General features: G+C 44.1%; 1 protein-coding gene across 2 annotated transcripts in view; it reads left to right on the forward strand.

The window, feature by feature from the left end:
• Positions 1-18,399, forward strand: part of MYRF (myelin regulatory factor) — a 449,420-nt gene that overhangs the window by 395,003 nt on the left and 36,018 nt on the right. For both annotated transcript variants that reach the window (XM_085648540.1, XM_085648541.1), the window contains 4 exons: positions 11,495-11,791; positions 13,111-13,198; positions 14,358-14,432; positions 16,439-16,538. In XM_085648540.1, coding sequence (XP_085504666.1) covers positions 11,495-11,791; positions 13,111-13,198; positions 14,358-14,432; positions 16,439-16,538 — 560 coding nt within the window. The remainder of the gene's footprint in view (positions 1-11,494; positions 11,792-13,110; positions 13,199-14,357; positions 14,433-16,438; positions 16,539-18,399) is intronic.

Raw genomic sequence — 18,399 nt, forward strand, 5'->3', positions numbered from 1 at the left:
GACAGGCCCCGGGGGCAGCCCTTGTCAGACAATCCCTCGCAAGATAAGCTGCCCGCCGCATTTCAAGTAGTTAATGAGGCTCCCCACCTAGACCAGTGGAGGCCCACTGTCCAACGTGCGGCTGCACTTCCAAAGATTCCCTGTGTGAAATGTGACTGGATGGGGGTCAAGCAGAGGGAGATGTGACCAGTGAAAGGGTGCCTCGCTGTCTCTCACTGCTAGTGACACATGCGTTTTCACAAACAACCGAGGCCTTTCCGGCCTTGAGAAGTCTGAAAGTAACGTAGTTTCAGTTCCAAATTCACTTTTCTCAAATATTCCTTTTTCACGAGCTTAGTCTGTTTAACGGGAACTCTGCTTTTAAACCCCCAGCAGAGGGCTTTGGTTTGGTGATTATCGTAACAGGATCGTCTTTTCAAGCAGATTAGTTGCTCACACACCCTGAATACTGACCACGAAAACATGTATGTATAGTATCTGCTGACTGCAGGTCTCGGGGAGGGAAGTGTGCTAAGCCCTTGTGAACAGGCGGTGGTTGGTGGTGATTCAGTGTAACTATTTAATGAGGGGCTGTTGGTGCCTGTTTCATACTGGCGGGCGGAAAGTTGTAAAAAAAAAATCGCCGCGCGGCCGTGAAAGTGGCGCGGCCGCGAAAGTGAAAGTAATTGCGAGCGATGCTGAGGCAGCGTGCGCTGTAAGGCTTAATGAGCCATTACGGCAAGCCAGATGGCAGATGTGCACGTCGCGCGTGCTTGTGCGTGTAATAGCAAGCTGGTGTCCGGCAAAAGCCTGTGGGTAGCACTTTTAAAACCAGCTACTAAATTTCTCGCCAGAGCAGCGCATGCGCTGGTTCTAGCGAGACCTAAAAACCGTAGAAATTCACTGAAAAAAACATAGGTTTCAGGGACGTTAGAGTTACAAATTAGCATTTAAAAAAACCATAGAAATTCACTGACAAAAATCATAGGTTTCAGGGACGTTATAGTTAGTTGGACATTTCACTCGTACAAAACCAGAGAAATTCGGCCGTTATAGTTAGTTGAGCTAACTATAACTTGTGCCCCTGCAGTGCACTGCTGATAACGTCACATATTACATCACTCATGACATGGTCAGTGACATCACTGATGACATCTCAAATGACAGCACTGATGACATCATCCACGTGATGATCTGATGCACCTCCTCACACCCTAATATAACCTTTGATACACCCACTCTAAAATACAGACTTCCATTTTCGAAACCATAGTCGCACACCAATACCAGTTACTACATACCCACTCACTGATTCCTAGGTCTACACAAACATCCACTCATTCACCCATACTGTCACTCATACATGCAGTCACTTATCAATACAGCACTATCATTTGCACTCATACACCTGTACACTCACACATCGCCACTGATCCATAGTTACTCACACACCTAGTCAATCATGCAAAGAATCATTCACACTCCCATTTACTTACGTATACAGTTATACACACACCACCTCACTTATTGATACAAATACTGACACATACTCTCTTATAGAATCACTGATACAAGCACACACTCATCCATACAGCCACTCTCACAATCACTCACTCTCATATATAGTGATTTTTATACTCCAACACTCACATATACTGCATTTCACATATGTAGTTACTCACACATGTACCACTGACACATCAATTTACTCACCAACACACCCATACACATACTCACCCACCCATACAGCCCTTCACAGATGCACTTTTGAAACCATACACCCAGTGAATTGCCCACTCACACATCTATACACAGAGTCACACACCCCCCACCCATCTACAGAGACACTCAGGCACCCATACAGATACTCAGACAACCAATAAATAACCCAGTACCTACTCACCAACCCATGCAGCCGCATACACACCAACTGACAGACTGATACAGACATTTACACAGCTTACTCACTAACCCATGCATTCAGTAAGACACGTTTAATCACTCACTTATACAGTCAGTCACGACCCTACTAAATCATCTATTCAGACACTCATACACCCTATATATATATATATATATATATATATATATATATATATATATATATATATATCCATATATATATATCCATATATACATACATATTTAAACTTAACTGAAACAAACAGCCACTGGATGATGTCTTCAGTGATGTCATTTGAGATGTCATCATTGATGTCACTGACCATGTCATGAGTGATGTAATATGTGACGTCATTAGCAGTGCATTGCGGGGGGCGCGAGTTATAGTTAGCTCAACTAACTATAACGGCCGAATTTCTCTGGTTTTGTACAAGTGAAATGTCCAACCAACTATAACGTCCCTGGAGCCTATGGTTTTTATTAATATATATTAATACTTATGTGTGAAACATAAAACATATTAACAATTAAATTCCAAAACATTATATAAATTACTAAACAAAGACATTTTTAAAAAAATGAAGACATTAAAAACCAAAATTTACAAACAAATCAAATTTTAAATAAATACTCTAAAATTACAATTATGAACATTGTATTGTATTGTAATTGCATTTATATAGCGCTTACTACCCCTGGCGATGTATCGAAGTGCTTTTTCAGCGAGTAGCATACTACTCCGGGACCCATAGAGGATTAGTGTTGAATTAGTATAGTGAAACATGCAATTTTTTTTTTTTAAGTGGTGGATAGGTTAGTCAGTTATTTGGATTCGGAAGGATAGCAGAAGGATAGAAGAGGGAAGAAAAAAGGTTTGTATTTATATAGCGCTTGTTACCCCTGATGGGGTGTTGAAGTACGCTACTCCAGAAACCCATAAAGTGGTGGATAGGTTAGTCAGTTATTCGGATTCGGAAGGATAGCAGAAGGATAGAAGAGGGAAGAAAAAAGGTTTGTATTTATATAGCGCTTGTTACCCCTGATGGGGTGTTGAAGTACGCTACTCCAGAAACCCATAAAGGATTAGTGCTGAATTAGTATGGTGAAATATATATTAATAATATATTTAAACAATATTAGAAAAATTATTCAAGTCTGTGAATAATACATACACTAACCTCACTCCAGGTAATGCAACAGTAGAGAAAGAGTAGAACTTCAGAGGGGTTAAATATATTATTCCCACTCCAAACAGTATTTCCACTCCAATCTGTGCAACAGTAGGTAAAGCGTTGGACTTCGGATGGGTAAAATTTACTATTCCTACTCCAGTCTGTGCAACAGTAAAGAAAGGTTGGACTTTGGAGTGGTAAAAAACTATAACCCCTCTAGTCTAAGAAACAGTTGGGAAAACATTAGACTTCGGAGGGATAAGATTTACTATTCCCACTCCAGTCTGTGCAACAGTAAGGAAAGCTTCAGACTTTAAGGGGATTAAAATTACTATTCCCACTCCATTCTCAGCAACAGTAGGGAAAGCGTTGGACTTTGGAGGGGTAAGATTTACTATTTCCACTCCAGTCTGTTCAACAGTAGGGAAAGCCTTGGACTTCAGAGGCGTAAAATTTACTATTGCCACTCCAATCTGTGCAACAGTCAGGAAATCTTTAGATTTATTAGGCGTTAAAAATACTATTCCAACTCCAGTATAAGCAACAGTAGGGAAATTGTTGGAGTTGGAGAGGTAAGATTTAGCATTCCCACTGACTTCTGTGCAACAGTAGGGAAAGCATAGGACTTTGAAGGGGTTAGAATTACTATTCTCACTCCAGTCTAAGCAACAGTAGGTAAAGTACTTCTCTTCAAACACATTACATATTTGCATAACTGTTATAATTTACAAAAAATATAAAACAATTAATATTAACATCATTACTTAAGGGCTTTGCCCTATTTCCAAGGCAGCGTTAAGCTACTTAATGTGGCTTGACGCTGCCTTATAAATAAGGCACCCTTTCACTGTGTACGTAGTGTGAAAGGGGAGGGCAATGGGTGTTGCAGTGGCCATTCCACCTGAACACCGTTGATTTTGATGCTGTCCCCTATTTACAAGGGTGGCGTAAATAGGAGGCAGCGCCAAAATTAAGACCAGGGAAAACCTGGTCTTAATCAGGCAAAGCGAGGAGAAATGCTTTATTTCTCCTCATTTTTTCTGCTTCCATGTGTGCTGTGTTGTGCAGCACACATAGAAACAGCAAATTAACATTGATTGTTTATGTGCAGTAAGGTGACACTTCCTGCATATAAACAATCTAAAACAAGCATTTGCAATGCAATAGGTCTGGCATTATAAAAGTGTGAGCAGTTGGCATTGCTAATAATAATGCAACACTAGCTATTGGCTTTGTAAATGATAATGACATTTATTTATGTGTTTTTATTTTATAAAATAGATTGAAAAAGGCATTGTCATGAACAATGCCAATAGCTTAAACTTTTGCAAATGCGAGACCTATTGCATTGCAAATGCTTGTTTCAGTACTGCAGGCTTTTTTAAAGATTTAGTCACAACTCAAAATTAAATCCATTTTATCAGCGTTGCCAGTGCTCCTTTATGTTTAATGCCATAAATGAAACACAATGTTCTAAGCAGATTGCTAAATAGCATCTCCAGCCCTGATCACAATGTCTCACTTCATGCTGGACAGTGGGCACCCTGTTATCATGCAGCACCAAGACGGGGTGAACTAATGCACAGACTGAGGTCTGTCAGCCTCCGAGGCTCAAAGCATTCCTTGCAACAGTCTGCTGTGTCAAGGTATTGCCATGTGTACAGTACACACTCTGAAACAGCAAGTGGTTTCAAAGTTGGGGGTGACTTCACAAACTTTCCCGAGGTGTTCATAGTGTTTGGTGACAGTGTATTTATGCTGACAGCCCAAAAAACTGTTTGTGGTTGTGTGTGGGTGTTGTGTGTGTGTGTATGTGGTTGTGTGTGTGGTTGTGTGTGTGTGGTTGTGTGTGTGGTTGTGTTTGTTTGTGTAGTTGTGTGTGTGGTTGTGTGTGTGTGTGGTTGTGTTTGTGGTTGGTTGTGTGTGTGTGTGTGTGTGTGTATATATAGACACAATGGCAGAGATGTACAGTCGACACAGCATACAATTATGTGTAGTGAGAGGGAGAACCTGTAAGCAAAAAGGAGAAACGTTTGATTGAGAAGTGGCCCGAGTGTTTATGAGGGTGCGTGGTGGGAGCACCCATGTGTGATGGAGAGTGGTAGAGCCGGGTGTGTTTGATGTCCTTTTCTAATGAAGATTAAGTCAGGACGGCACGTGTGTGTGTGTGTGCATTTCTTTGAAAGGAAGAGAGGCAAACTCTGTGTGCGAAGGCCGGTTAGGTCCTTGTTTCAGTTCCTGAATCGCCCACCGAAACATTTCTGAACTTTTGACGAGTTCACATAACATACACTAGGTGGCACTGTGTCTGTTCAAAAGAAAACCGGCTCCAGCAAGCTGGGGCGCAAGCACAAAAGCCCGAGAAAGACGCTTCTCTTGAACTGACTTTGAACTAAAGAAGAAAATCATTGTTACATATAATGAGAAACAACCCCTTGGACGTGGACTACCGATAATTAGACTTGGACGTGCCTAGATTTGGGGAAGTTCTACAAACCACTGTTTCCCCAGTTGTGTAAGGAAGGCCTTCTGTGCATGCAACTCCAAGCACAATGCCGGACAACATGGGCACAGCGAGCACGAGTGCTTTTTATAAAAAAAACAGTTAAATCACATGTCAAGAAATTAGTCAGCAGACTTCAACTGGTGACAGTAAAGGGGGAGGTGTGAGTACTGGTATACTCGGGCAAACGGCACGCGCTCTGGAAAAGCGTATGTTTAAATGTTGTGCATTCACGTGCAAACAAAACATATTTTTATCCTGTAATTTTCTATACTCTTGAATATGTGGGTATTTTCTGCCTGAATATCCATAACGCCATTTTGTATTTGATATTATTACGGTGTTTCCAATGCCTATATCTGGTCAGTGCTGCCAATATTCCGTGCGTGTCACTGCCCCGTGTTTGCCTTCGCTGATCGCAAGATCGCAATTAACAGCAAATAAAAGCGTGTCCGCCATTGAGGCAATTTTTTAAGAAAAAGTTGCGGAAGAGCCTGTCCTGCTTACAGCAGTAGGCATGAGAAAGGCAAATAAAAGAAAGGCACGGCCATGTCACGCTGGCTCAATTAACAAGCAGGAAGTGGGATAAGGGAGGGGGTGGCAAATGGTGAGCACTTTCGCGGCCGCTTTGATGTTCTCAGTGGCCGCGCGGCTCACTGAGAACATCAAAGCGGCCGCGAAAGTGATCAGGCAGGCTGACAAATGGTGCGCGCGCCCGGCGCACATGCACTGAATTTGGAGGCCTGAAAAGCCACTAGTCTGCACTTCCAAATCCCGCTTACTAAAGCTCTCGCCAGAGCAGGGCTAAAGCGCTGGCTCAAGCGAGACCTAAAAAGGACACTTTGCAAATTCTGTGTGCTGCATTAAGCAGCACACATAAAAGTTACAAAACGTCATTTAAAGACTGTTTATGTGCAGGAAGGGAACCCTCCTGCATATAAACAATCTTCCCTTCAATGCAGGCACCCATGCACTATGGTGCAAGGGTGCCTGTGTTGGTGCTATGATGCTAAGTTTAGCGCCAGCGCAGTGGGAAAGGCAAGGCTGCACCATATTGTTGTAAATATGGTGGGGCCCTGAGTTTCTGAAGTGGCGTAGTGCGGCGTTAAGCCAGGGAGGCTAACGCTGCACTTTGTCACTTCATTTTAAATATGTCACAAAGTGTTTGGTGGCATATGTGGCTGTGGATACACATGATCTGCATACTCATGCCATCTAGTGTTAGGTTCAGAGCTGTGCAAGTTGTTTTTCACAAAGTTTACAGAAAGAGCATCATATGACCTTATTTATTAACCCCTTCCATGCGCATGACAGAACCGCGCCGTCATGAGCCACGGGCGGCGTGTGCTCATGACGGCGTGATTCCGTCATGCTGTAGCCGCTCCGCCCACGCGGAACTGATTCCCCGCCTGTGCGGGCGAAATAACGAGTGGGCGGAGTCGTGACGGAACCACACCGTCATGAGCACAGCTCACCCGTGACTCATGACGGCGTGGTTCCGTGACGAGCATGGTGGCCCCGCGCTCACCCCGCACCCCCCCCCCCCCCGGCGCCGCGGCGGAATTAGCGCCGCAGCGAAGGAGTTAAATAGTACAAAATGTGAACATAATGTATTATGTGATGAATTGCAAGCCTAAAACCGTCTTTGCAATTATAGAAATGCATTTCATGGCAGAATTATCTTGTGGGATAACATGGCAGAAAAAATGACCCATGTGAGGGCCGAGCGGGCAAAGGTTTTTGTGGGCAGAATGTTCATGTTTCACACTTACTTCAGTCATTCTCAATTATGCAAGGGCGTTTCTTTGGATTCTGGTACTGGCATTTCTGCTTATCTCAGCAGGCATGGGTGCAAACTTTGGCTATCATGGATTTGTCCATTTTTGCATACGGCGACAGGTAGATGCAAAACTTCTGCTGTGGCTACCAACTTGTCTGTTTGGGCCCTGTCAGCTCTTGTATCACTGGAGCTGGCTCCAGGGGATCAGCCACCCGGTCCTTGGAGTCACTGAAGTGAGATGAAGCCGGGAATCAACTTTTCCCCAGGTCAGGAGCCTCAGCTACAGTTCAAACTTCACTAGCCCAAAGTGCAGCAGGTGCAGTCCTTCCGACGGTACAGCCTCTCTGTGTGCAGTTTCGAGAGCAGCAGGGCAGTCATTCTTTAAGCCTTTCTTCACTTCAAGAGCGGTCTGGCAAGCAGGGTGCCAAGAGGGCCATATTTATCCAAGGAAAGTGCCCCGGGGGGACCATTCGGGCACTAGCCAATGGTTCCTATTGACGTGTTTCCTTCAAAGTGTGGCACTATTATAGCCACACTCAAAATGTTGTGACCCTTCCACAGCGACTAGAAGCTTTGTAGCCCACCCAAGAGATGAGGCTACCTGTGGGCTACATGCCCACAGGGAAAACCGGTTTGGGGGCAAACACCACCCATGAAGAATAAGACTTTAGCAACCAGGCCCCTACGAAATGACTCAATACTAGTTAGGAATCTAGGAGTAACCATGGACTCCAAACTTTCAATCATAATCAGATTGTATTTGTCCAATGTGTTTAAACTGCAACGTTTGGAACTTCTTTCCGTCATATTGGCTATAAAGATACCCCTGCCCGGATTGCTTGAAATTCTTGACCTGCAGCACTTGCAGGACGTGTTAGCCCCCCCCCCCCCCCCCCCCCCCACCCCTGGAGGTTGGGTCTAGTTCAGCCGCTGTTCTCAGCTGCCGATGCCCACCTGGTATGGGTGGAGAAAGCTTTCAGTTTTCATCGGACTCTCTGATGTTTTCATTAAATATTTTGTGGCTGTGGTCCTTATTCCCTCTGCTTTCAATGTTTGAAGTTCTTGGTTCCTGGTTCCTGCGAGCAGGATTTTGCCAAGGCTTTTCCCCGGCGTCTCTTATCGCCGGTGCTGTAGTAGCCTGTACCAGCTGGTTGTTGCTTGTTCCTGTAGTGTCCCTTGGGATTCTTTGGGTATTACTAGTAGTGGGATCGGACAAGATGCCAATGAGAACACTGTATTTATATGATAGGTGTAAGAGCTGTGAAGAAAGACGAGCCTCAGTCCCACCGAATCGTAAGTGTCTCAAATGGTCACTTCATGTCACCAGCATTAGGGGAGAATCGATGATTGTCTGCCTCAGAGAAGGAGACCTGCAGATGCCTCCTTCAGAGGACGGGGCCCATGCATAGAAGCAAGGATGGTGCAAGGGAAATTGATCCTGGCAGAGATGTAACTAAAACAGAATTGTGTTAGCAAAGAATTGTGTTAGGAGGTACCACTGGGCAAATAAGTGGGAGGGAATGTGTGCTATCCATTGTCGGTGTCCTTGTTATGCACGGACAGATAACTGCAAAGAGTAAAAATGATATGATCAATCTATGTATTATTATGATTGTAAAGGAGGACCGGGGGAATAAGTGACTCCTCCAATATCTGCATGTAAAATGATGACTATGTGATATATATAAATGGCGATTAAGGTATTTAAAAAAAAAATAGTAATTGTGTTATAATTGGGAAAAGTGATGGCGGCAATCAAGTCCTGAATATTACCTAACGATCATCTAACCACAGTGTACTTCATTCTGAAATGGGTTCAGCTACATTTGAATTGCTGTTCCGGAAAACCCAGACACTGCAGCACTGGGCCCTGGGCACAAGGAGAACAAATCCTCAAAGCTAATAAGTATGCAGAAAAGGCAAGACTTTTAGTGGAACGACATAAACGTCAGTATCTGTAAAGAGCTCGAGTGGAAAAGAAATGTGAATAATGTGTGCAAAGCACTTGTGGAAGTTGGGGTTATTTTCAAAAAGAGAAACAGGAAATGCCCTTTCTTTATGCCTTCACACCCGCAAAAGGGATTCTAGGGAGTATCTTTTGATAGACTTACCTTCGACATTTGTACCAATGATCCCACAGGTGGATTGCAATGTTCATCGTCACACTGGCAGTGACAGATACCCTGTCAGCCCAACTCACGTGGTTCTTGATTCACGATTGCCAGTTATGACACCACCACAAACAGGGCTAGCTTATCTGTCGAAGAGGCTGCCTTTAGCAACCTTGTGGCCCATATAAGTCCTCCAGGAAGTGCATTCCACCTCAGCCCACGAATTATAAAGTAACACATTTTGTATAGGGCAAAAAAGACAATTAAGCATTCTGGCAAAGGTGGTGGGGCCAATCTTTGAGGCAAGCACAAAGGTGACATTGAAGACCTGTCATGGAAGGCGGCATCCATTGAGGCAATTACTTTGGCCTACAGAGTTGTGAACTACAAAGTATGATGCTCCATGGGAACAAATAAGAACTTTGTTCTCATGCAGCCTCATACATTGTAATTCACACACTACTGCACGCACAGTTCCTTGTGAAGGTCATCTCATACACTCAAGTACATTTAAGTTAACATTTCCTTTACTGGTTGCATTTTTTGTTGTTTGTTTAGTGGTCGCACCTCCCTTTCACTGTACCAGAGCACCATAACACCGGATACATGTTGTCCCATTTACTGCATGCATGTTCCTTTAGGTATTTGTAGTTTAGGAAAATGCATTTCTACAAACCTACTAACACCAGACTGGAAAGGAGGAGCTCCGGTTCCTGCAGTGGCTCTGGGTGGAACCGTGCCCATAATCATTGGGATGAATTATCTCTAGAACGCTACATTTTAAAGTGTGTCTGGGAGCACTGGGTGCAGATAGGACTGTGTGCTTTGGAAACATGGGTGCCTAGCAACTTTAGGCAGCAGTGTGTCAGTGTTCTCTGCATTGGAGACCATTTGTAGGATTTAGGCGAGGCCTTGGGGAAAGTGTGACTGGGATCTCTGAAAAAGATGCATCTGGGAGTTTAGGGCAGAAGTGTGTCTGTTTATCACCAGAAGTGCCCTTGGGGGCTTGGCTGGAAGGGTGCCTTGTGGGAGAGTGTGTGGAGGTGGGTCTGTAAAATATGGGTGAAGGTGTGTGTCTGGGAGCTATGAGTGGGAGAGTTTTTGGAAGCTCTGGGTAAAAGCGTGTTTGAGAGGTCTCTATGGAAATACTGCTATAACCTATTGTTGTTGGTTGGTGCATCTTCCTTATTACTGTTCTGTCCCTTGCTGCTCAGCCATGAATGATGTCACTTGGAATGTTGAGTGTGTGGGACTGGGAGGAGATGGCAGTTGGAAGAGATGGGCTGAGCAGCAGGGAGGCTGCTCCTGGTGGGGCTTTATATGGGCATTACCTGGACTTTGTAACTTAACAAATAAACCTACAACTTGTTCTATGTGACCTGTCTACGAGACAATCTTCATTATAACAAATACGTTTATGAACTATAAGTAAAAATGTGTCTGGAGTTCAAAGTAACTGTAGAAGTGTATCTACTTCTTTGCAGCACTGTGCCCCTGAGATTTCTGAGTATACCAAGGTTAAAAAGAATTGTGTGCAAGTGGGTCTATAGAGTCGTGGTAGATGTGACTAGCTGGGTCTGGTGGCTTAGTGGACTAATGTGTCCACCGTAGAGGCCTGTGTTTGCCCTCATGGTCACAGGTTCAAATCACTGAGGATCCACTCAGCCTTTCATCTTTCTTTGATCAATAAAATGAATACTATTGAGTTGGGAAACAATAAACATCTGTAAATCCAGTGCCAAAATACCTTTCTGGGTGAACATGTGCTTTACAAATACACGTGTTATGTTATGGCTCTAGGTTCACTGGCTGGTAGCCTTTTTATGCGCTCTGTTTGAGTCATTTGAGGAGCCCTGGATTACATTGTTTCTGTCCCTCTTTCCACAGGTGTGGTTTCAGGAGGTCAGAGTGGGTGGGACTGCAGGTGTTCTATGTGGGGTTGGGTATGCGCTTCTGTAGATTTTTGCCCAGCGATCCCTTGGAAATGTCTATAGTGGAGGTTTACCTGAAATGCCTTCATTTATTTTGCCTTAATTTTCCCTTCCAGGGCTCAGCAAGTCATCCATTCCTCCACCAGTCAGCAGAAACCGCATGAAACCTAAATCTAGGCCAATGGAAAAGCAGTCCCAACCAAATTCTTTCAAGAACCTTAATGGTGGGCTGGTCTTTGGGGGCCTCCGTGCCAGCCCCCAGCCACCATACACCAACATGCAAGGGAAGACAAAGCACACCCCTAATTTCTCGCACTCCCCAAACAGCCTCCCAGGACCAGAGCCACGAGCAAGACGCAGTATTGACCAGTCCACGCCTGAACAGCCACAGACCACAATCACAGACCATAACGGTGAGTAACATCCCAGGAATTCAGAATTTAAGTATTCTAATAGGAAATCCAGACAATGTCTGACATTTGGGTGTTCCCTCTTAAGAAAAAGTTCACATGCCAGTAAATACCAGTGTGTACAGCATGTAAATAGTTACAAAATTAGGTAGATTCTTTCGTCTAGGGTCTAAAAACTTAGAGATGCTAATTGGGAGGGAGCATATCAATTTTCAAAGCTGTGCATGGGTTTCTGTGCAGAGGGTTAGGATGCAGCAATCACATTTTTTGTGTTACTATTACTGTCCGGGTGTTCAAAGTTAGAATTGTGTGGCACGGGTAGAGTTATATTCTAAGCAATGACATAGAAACGATGCTTCGGAGCAGAATTGAAATGCAATGACAGAAGTAGGTGTATGCTGCAATCAGGAGAGAAATATTACTTTCCAACCATGCAAATTGTTACATTCCTGGGTGCTTTGATAACACCATTGGCAAAGTCAATAGGGCCCTGCCTTTGGGGCCTATTGGCTTAGCTGGTGGTTATTAGCTCTGCTGCACAGCATCCCTGATGCTGTGCCACGTGCATCGTTTTGTAGGGGTGTGCACGCGCATGCACGCACCTATCAAATGACATGCCTGAGTTTGGTTTACTTTTTAGTTCCATTCGAAATTGGATCAGTAACTGAAAAGGAAAAAACATGTGAAAGTTTTTTTTTTAAGCAGTGGGGTGTGGAAGCAATGGAGGGAAGCAATACAGGTGAGAGAGCGCAAGCAACAATGGAGTGGGTTGCAGCATCATAGGGGGCAATGCAAATTTAAAGTAATGCAGCACTGGTGGATGATAACTGTATGGTTAGAGCAATGCTTCACCAGATGAAGTTTGACCAAGGGCAAGACAGAAGAAAGCAAAACAGAGCATGGTGTAAATAGAGAGCGCTGAGAAACACATGCACTCTTGTAGAGTGCTTAACTAAAAAGAAAATCTGCAGTGGAAGGACACAGTAATGCATCCATGCTCCATGGGATGGCCAAACTCACTAGGAGGAAGTAAAGCCCACATAAGCTATTGAATAAGATGCAAGCAAATGAGAATGACAATTAAGTCAACAAATGGTAAGCAATGAGTAGGCTGTAAGCCTACTATAAGATAAGAATATATCTCAAATCAGACAGCACATGCGCTGCCTTAGGCAAAACCTAATAATGGTTCCACTGAAGATTTATCCATTTTTGGTTTAGTTCTTTGAGTTCTTTTCTTTCGGTTATGTCCTTTTCATCCACCCTTTCAGTTCTGTTCCTTTTTTCTGATCTCCTCTTAGTTGTGGACTATTGTTTTACAGAGACAGATTCTTCTCTCAGTTCCATCCGTGTCCTGGAGAAAAATATTCCTATCACAGACAAATACTGTGCCAGCAATGATAGATGCAGGTGAGTTTTGCACACTCAGGGAAATTGCTAGGACCATAGATTGTTTGCTTGATCTTCACTGGATTACCGTGAGTCTCTGTGGCTCTTTTCTTGATCAGTTAGGTTGATGAAGTCAGTGTTTGCTGCTTTACTATGTGTTTGATTTTTGAGCTTAGTCTATTTCCTCAATTTGAGTTTGATTGCTTAGTTAAAGTTTTGTCATCTTTCTTTCAGTTTGATGAATTGTAACATGTGGTGGCTTCTTGTAGTGGGTTTATTAAGCTCAAATATCGCCTTCCTTCTGTGAGTTTGATGGATAGGAACTGCTCCACTCTACTGGGTACTGTTGCACTAATTGCTTGTTTGGGATTTTTGTTGAACAAATGACAAATTTGCTGTTTACACTTACATGTTCTCTAACTGCAGGTTTGACAGTTATGGTCGGGTGTTGAGTTTCCTTCAATAGAGTTTAGCTTTTGGGGCTCATAGCTGGCACTGAGTGTGGAGGTTGGTCTCAAAGAATGCTTATTCATAGTAAATTTGATAGATGATTTCCTGGGTTTTTGCTTTATGGTGATTGTGATGTTTCGCATCGTAGTGTTTTCCCTGCAGTGATGCTCATTATGAAGTGCATTTGTTGATTCTTTGCAGGTCAATCAATTTTTTGCACTTTAGGACTGTTTTCTTGATAAAGTTTGATTATTAGATTCAGCATTTGTTTATTTGGCATCATTTTGTTTTTTCGGGCTCATGGGTTGCATTCTGGCATTATGTTCAGATTACAGTTTCTTCATATCGAGATTGTTTGCTGCATTCATAAGTTGTGTCTTTGCAATGACTCTTTAGAGTTTTACATTTCCCCATGATAGTAGACTATCCAGATTACTGGTGATTCTTTGGGGGTTTTGGTGGCTGTTTCTCAATAGTGACCTCATACTTGTGATATGTTGTACCTTTGTGTCAATTCATTCTTTACTTCTTAAGAACATGTCAGTGTTACAGGTGTTGATTTTTTATTGATTTGGATGCTTTGGTTCTCAGTTTCAGCTTTTGTCATGCATGTATTGTGGGACTTAGCACTATTTCTATTTAATTGAATGTGACTTTTATGTTCTGATTTGGCATATTCTCAGCATTGATCCCCCAGTAATCAAGCTTGTTATCTCCTCATTCTCTGCAGGTCTGGAAATTTCACCTACAGGATCCCCATCAGCAAGTTTACCCCACTGAATACAACACTGACACTGGAGCTAAAGTAAGTGTGAATTCAGGGCCTTAAGCAGACCACAGAGGAAGGCTACAATTACACAGACAATTCTTCAAAGAAACCATTCTTCCCTATTCAAGCACACCCTGAATCAATTCCGTTGTTTTACACTTCATATGTGTTCCTAAACTGTAACACGTCACAGCCGCACATCACTGGTCATAGATGTGCATAACTACAGCCATCCTGTACTTCACCCCAAACTAGAGTAACATCTGACCTGGCACCCCATTTACTGGTGCTTTGGAGTGATTTCTCCTTAATAAAGAATCTTGGGTGTTTATGTTGTTGTTTCTAAGTTATATTTCCTAATTTGCTAGATGATTTCCAGTTCGTGCTCACAAATACTACATTCAGCTGTTCAGTTTAACATCATGGCACACTTCATGAGCGATACCCCAATACATATTGAGCCTAGAGCTCTTCTTCAATGAGCTTAAATGCCAGAAGTCATCTGCGGAATAAAACATACCATGAATGAACACCAAGTGATTTCTTGTGCGTGTTCATACAACAATGGATCTTATGAGTGCGACAAACCATAGTTCAGGCCCTGATTCTGTCCAGGCTGGACTATGGTAATGTCCTATATTTGGGCGCTAATAATGCCAGTATCAAGCGTCTGTAGAGGGTCCAGAATGCTGCTGCGCGGCTGCTGGTAGCACTCCCAAAGTCTAGCTCAGTGGCCTATCTGCTCCCTAAGCTACACTGGCTGCCTGTAGAAAAACACATCCAGTTTAAGGCTTTATGTGTGGGGCACAAAATCTTGTCTGGTCAGGCCCCTGTGGGCTTGTCCAACTTACTCAAGCTGTACGCTCCACAACGCCTTTTGAGATCGGCTGGTTGCGCCCTGGTCTGTACCCCTCGTGTCTTCAAAGCCAGAGCAGGCGGCCGTTCCTTTTGGAACTTAGCCGCCAAACTCTGGAACTCATTGCCTGTTTCTATCAGAGTAATTCAGAAGCACTTGGCTTTTCGCAAAGCCATAAAAACCTGGCTCTTTTCTGGCTCGGTTAAATCTATATCTGTCTAGCTTTTATCCTGCTTCTGTCTCCGGGACGTTGGTCTTGGTTGGGGTCGTGCTGGGACGCCTCGTTGCTGGGGCAGCCATGCACGTTACAAATCGGACTAATAATAATGATAAGTTAAATGTTCAAAAACAACTGAAAAAATTTGCTTTAAGCCTAAAAAAAGTGGCATATCCTTAAATACTCATATTTCTGTGTTTACAACCATCCCTACATGTAATATCATTGTGTACTTTAGTCCTTGAAATTTGCTTGTTTGTTTAGTCTTTTTTCAGGTCTGTCTCTTGTGTTCACAAACAGAACTACTTGTTGAACAAGCACACTTTGGTACCTACATATAGATTGACATACATCTATTTTTGCCTTTCTTGGACTCTTGAATCCTATATCTTATACAGATGGAAAGGCATTCTCTGATACACTTATTATTGCTCCTGTGTTTGTGTATATGTCTACATAAGATCCCTTGTATAAACACGCACAGCAGATTACTTGGATTTCATTAATGATATTGACTATAAATATAATGTACATGCAGAAGCCATCATTACAAATGTCCATTTTATTCCACACAAATCCTTTTGGATTTACATCCCCCGAAGAAGAAGAGATACAGGCCCAAAATGCATGGGGGTATCACTAATAAAGCATGTTATGGTGTGTTTTAAACACAAGAGCTTATTTCAATATTTGTGACGACAAATGGGAAATCATCTAACAAATAAAGACACATAAATGAGAAAGAAAAACATAAATGCCCAAGGTTTTTTGTTGAAGAGAAAGCATACCAGAGCATCAGTAAGTGCAATGCCTGTCCATAAAGTACCTAGTTTGGGATGGACCACAGGTAGGCGGTGGAGGCCTGGGAAAATGTGATCAGCCCCAGCCATTTTGCCACTGTCTGTTCAGTCCTGCTTGTGTCACTATAGGACATAATTTGTGTATGATTCTCTGTTTCTCTCTCCACAGCTCTTCATCTGAGGTGTCTGTTTATCTTTGTAACTTCTACTTCGGGGATCCCTGCATGGAGTCAGCGAGTGCAAGTTCCATCAGTCACACAGACAACCCGGTAAGGGGCAAGTGGTCTGTAAGAGCATGGCCCACTATGGGGCAAGGATGAATAAAAAGTAAGGAGGGGATTGTAAGAACAGCAACTCTTTAACATGAGAAAGAGAGGTAAGGGGGTAAGAGGGGTCTGTGAGAGTAGCACACCGTATGGTGGAGGTGAGTTGGGTGTATAAAATGCATGTTATGTCTCATCATACAGCACTTTCTATTCAGTAGCAGCAATGAACAAGCATTGCTTGTCAGAACAGCACTGTCAGTACAGGAATAGCAGTAATGTCTTCTGTGATGGTAGGACTGTCTCTAGAGGGGGTAAGAAACAAAACAGGTGAAGGGAGTGTTAGCAGCATGAGGGCAGAATTACCTGCAAAGGTCAGTGGTGGATGAATAAAGGGGCATCTGGGAGAGCTGAGCAATCACTACAGGAGTAGAAATAAAACTAGTAGAGAGAGTTCTGTGATGGTTTCACTATCTGCAAGGGTGTCTAAGCACTATCTGCATAAAGGAAGAAACAGTAACAAAAATACACGTGGATCTCTGGAAGCAACACAGTCTGTAGTTGGCGAAGACATCGCCGACTTCATCAGCCCGCACGCCCTCCCCTCCGCTGACTACATCCTCCTCGGGGACCTCAACTTCCACCTGGAGAACAACAACGACCGCAACACCACCACCCTGCTGGACAACCTCGCCAACCTCGGATTTAAGCAGCTGGTCACCACCCCCACCCACTACGCCGGACACACACTCGACCCCGTCTTCTCATCCAGCAAGCACATCGCCTTCAGCCACGCCACCGGACTCCACTGGACGGACCACAGCTGCGTCCACTTCAGCTTCAGAAGGACCACGATCCACCAGCAACAGGTTGCACGCAGAAGCTGGAACAAGATCACAGCCGACCAGCTCGCGACCGCCCTGAGCAAGAACCCACCCACCAGCGCAACGAACCCCAGCCAAGCGGCCACCAACCTCACGAAGTGGATCAGCGACTGCGCAGACGACCTCGCCCCTCTGAAGACCCCGACTAGCAGACCCGGTAGCAAGAAAGCCCCATGGTTCACCGACGAACTCAAGAGCTCCAAGAAGAACTGCTGAGCCCTCGAGAGAACCTGGCGCAGAGACCCAACACCGGACAACATGACTGCCCTCAAGCTCGCCACCCGAAAACACCACCAACTCATCCACGCCACCAAGAAAACCGCATTCAAGGAACGACTGGACAACAACGCACACAACAGCAAGGAACTCTTCAACATCGTCAAAGAGCTCTCCAACCCCAACGCTGGTAACAACGACATCACCCCTTCACAAGACCTCTGCAACTCCCTCGCCTCCTACTTCCACAACAAGATCGCGGACATACACAACAGCTTCAGCACTCAACCGACGCACGCCACGACCGAACCACCGCCCCCCACCACCACCCTCCGCGCCTGGACCCCGATCAGCACCGCAGACACCGTCCGCACGATGAACTCCATCCACTCCGGATCTCCTACCGACCCCTGCCCTCACCACGTCTTCAACAAGGCCGACGCTGTCATCGCACCCCACCTGCGGGACATCATCAACACCTCCTTCGACACCGCTACCTTCCCGGAGAGCTGGAAGCACGCCGAACTCAGCGCTCTGTGGTAAATAAAATAAATATTACCGGACTGAATTTCATGCGGAATCTTAAATTAAAGTAAATAGCTCAAAATAACAAGAGGCAGAATCCGTGGTATAAGAGGTTTTCTAATGGGCTTTATTCCATTCAAAATGGCCGACTCGAGTCGCGGCCCTCAGGTTCCGTCACCACGAAGGTTCAGGAAGTGAAGTACAATAATTCATTAACAGACATGTATTTTTATAATAAGTAC

Source organism: Triturus cristatus, chromosome 3_2 (assembly GCF_964204655.1).
Source record: "Triturus cristatus chromosome 3_2, aTriCri1.1, whole genome shotgun sequence".
Taxonomy (NCBI): domain Eukaryota; kingdom Metazoa; phylum Chordata; class Amphibia; order Caudata; family Salamandridae; genus Triturus; species Triturus cristatus.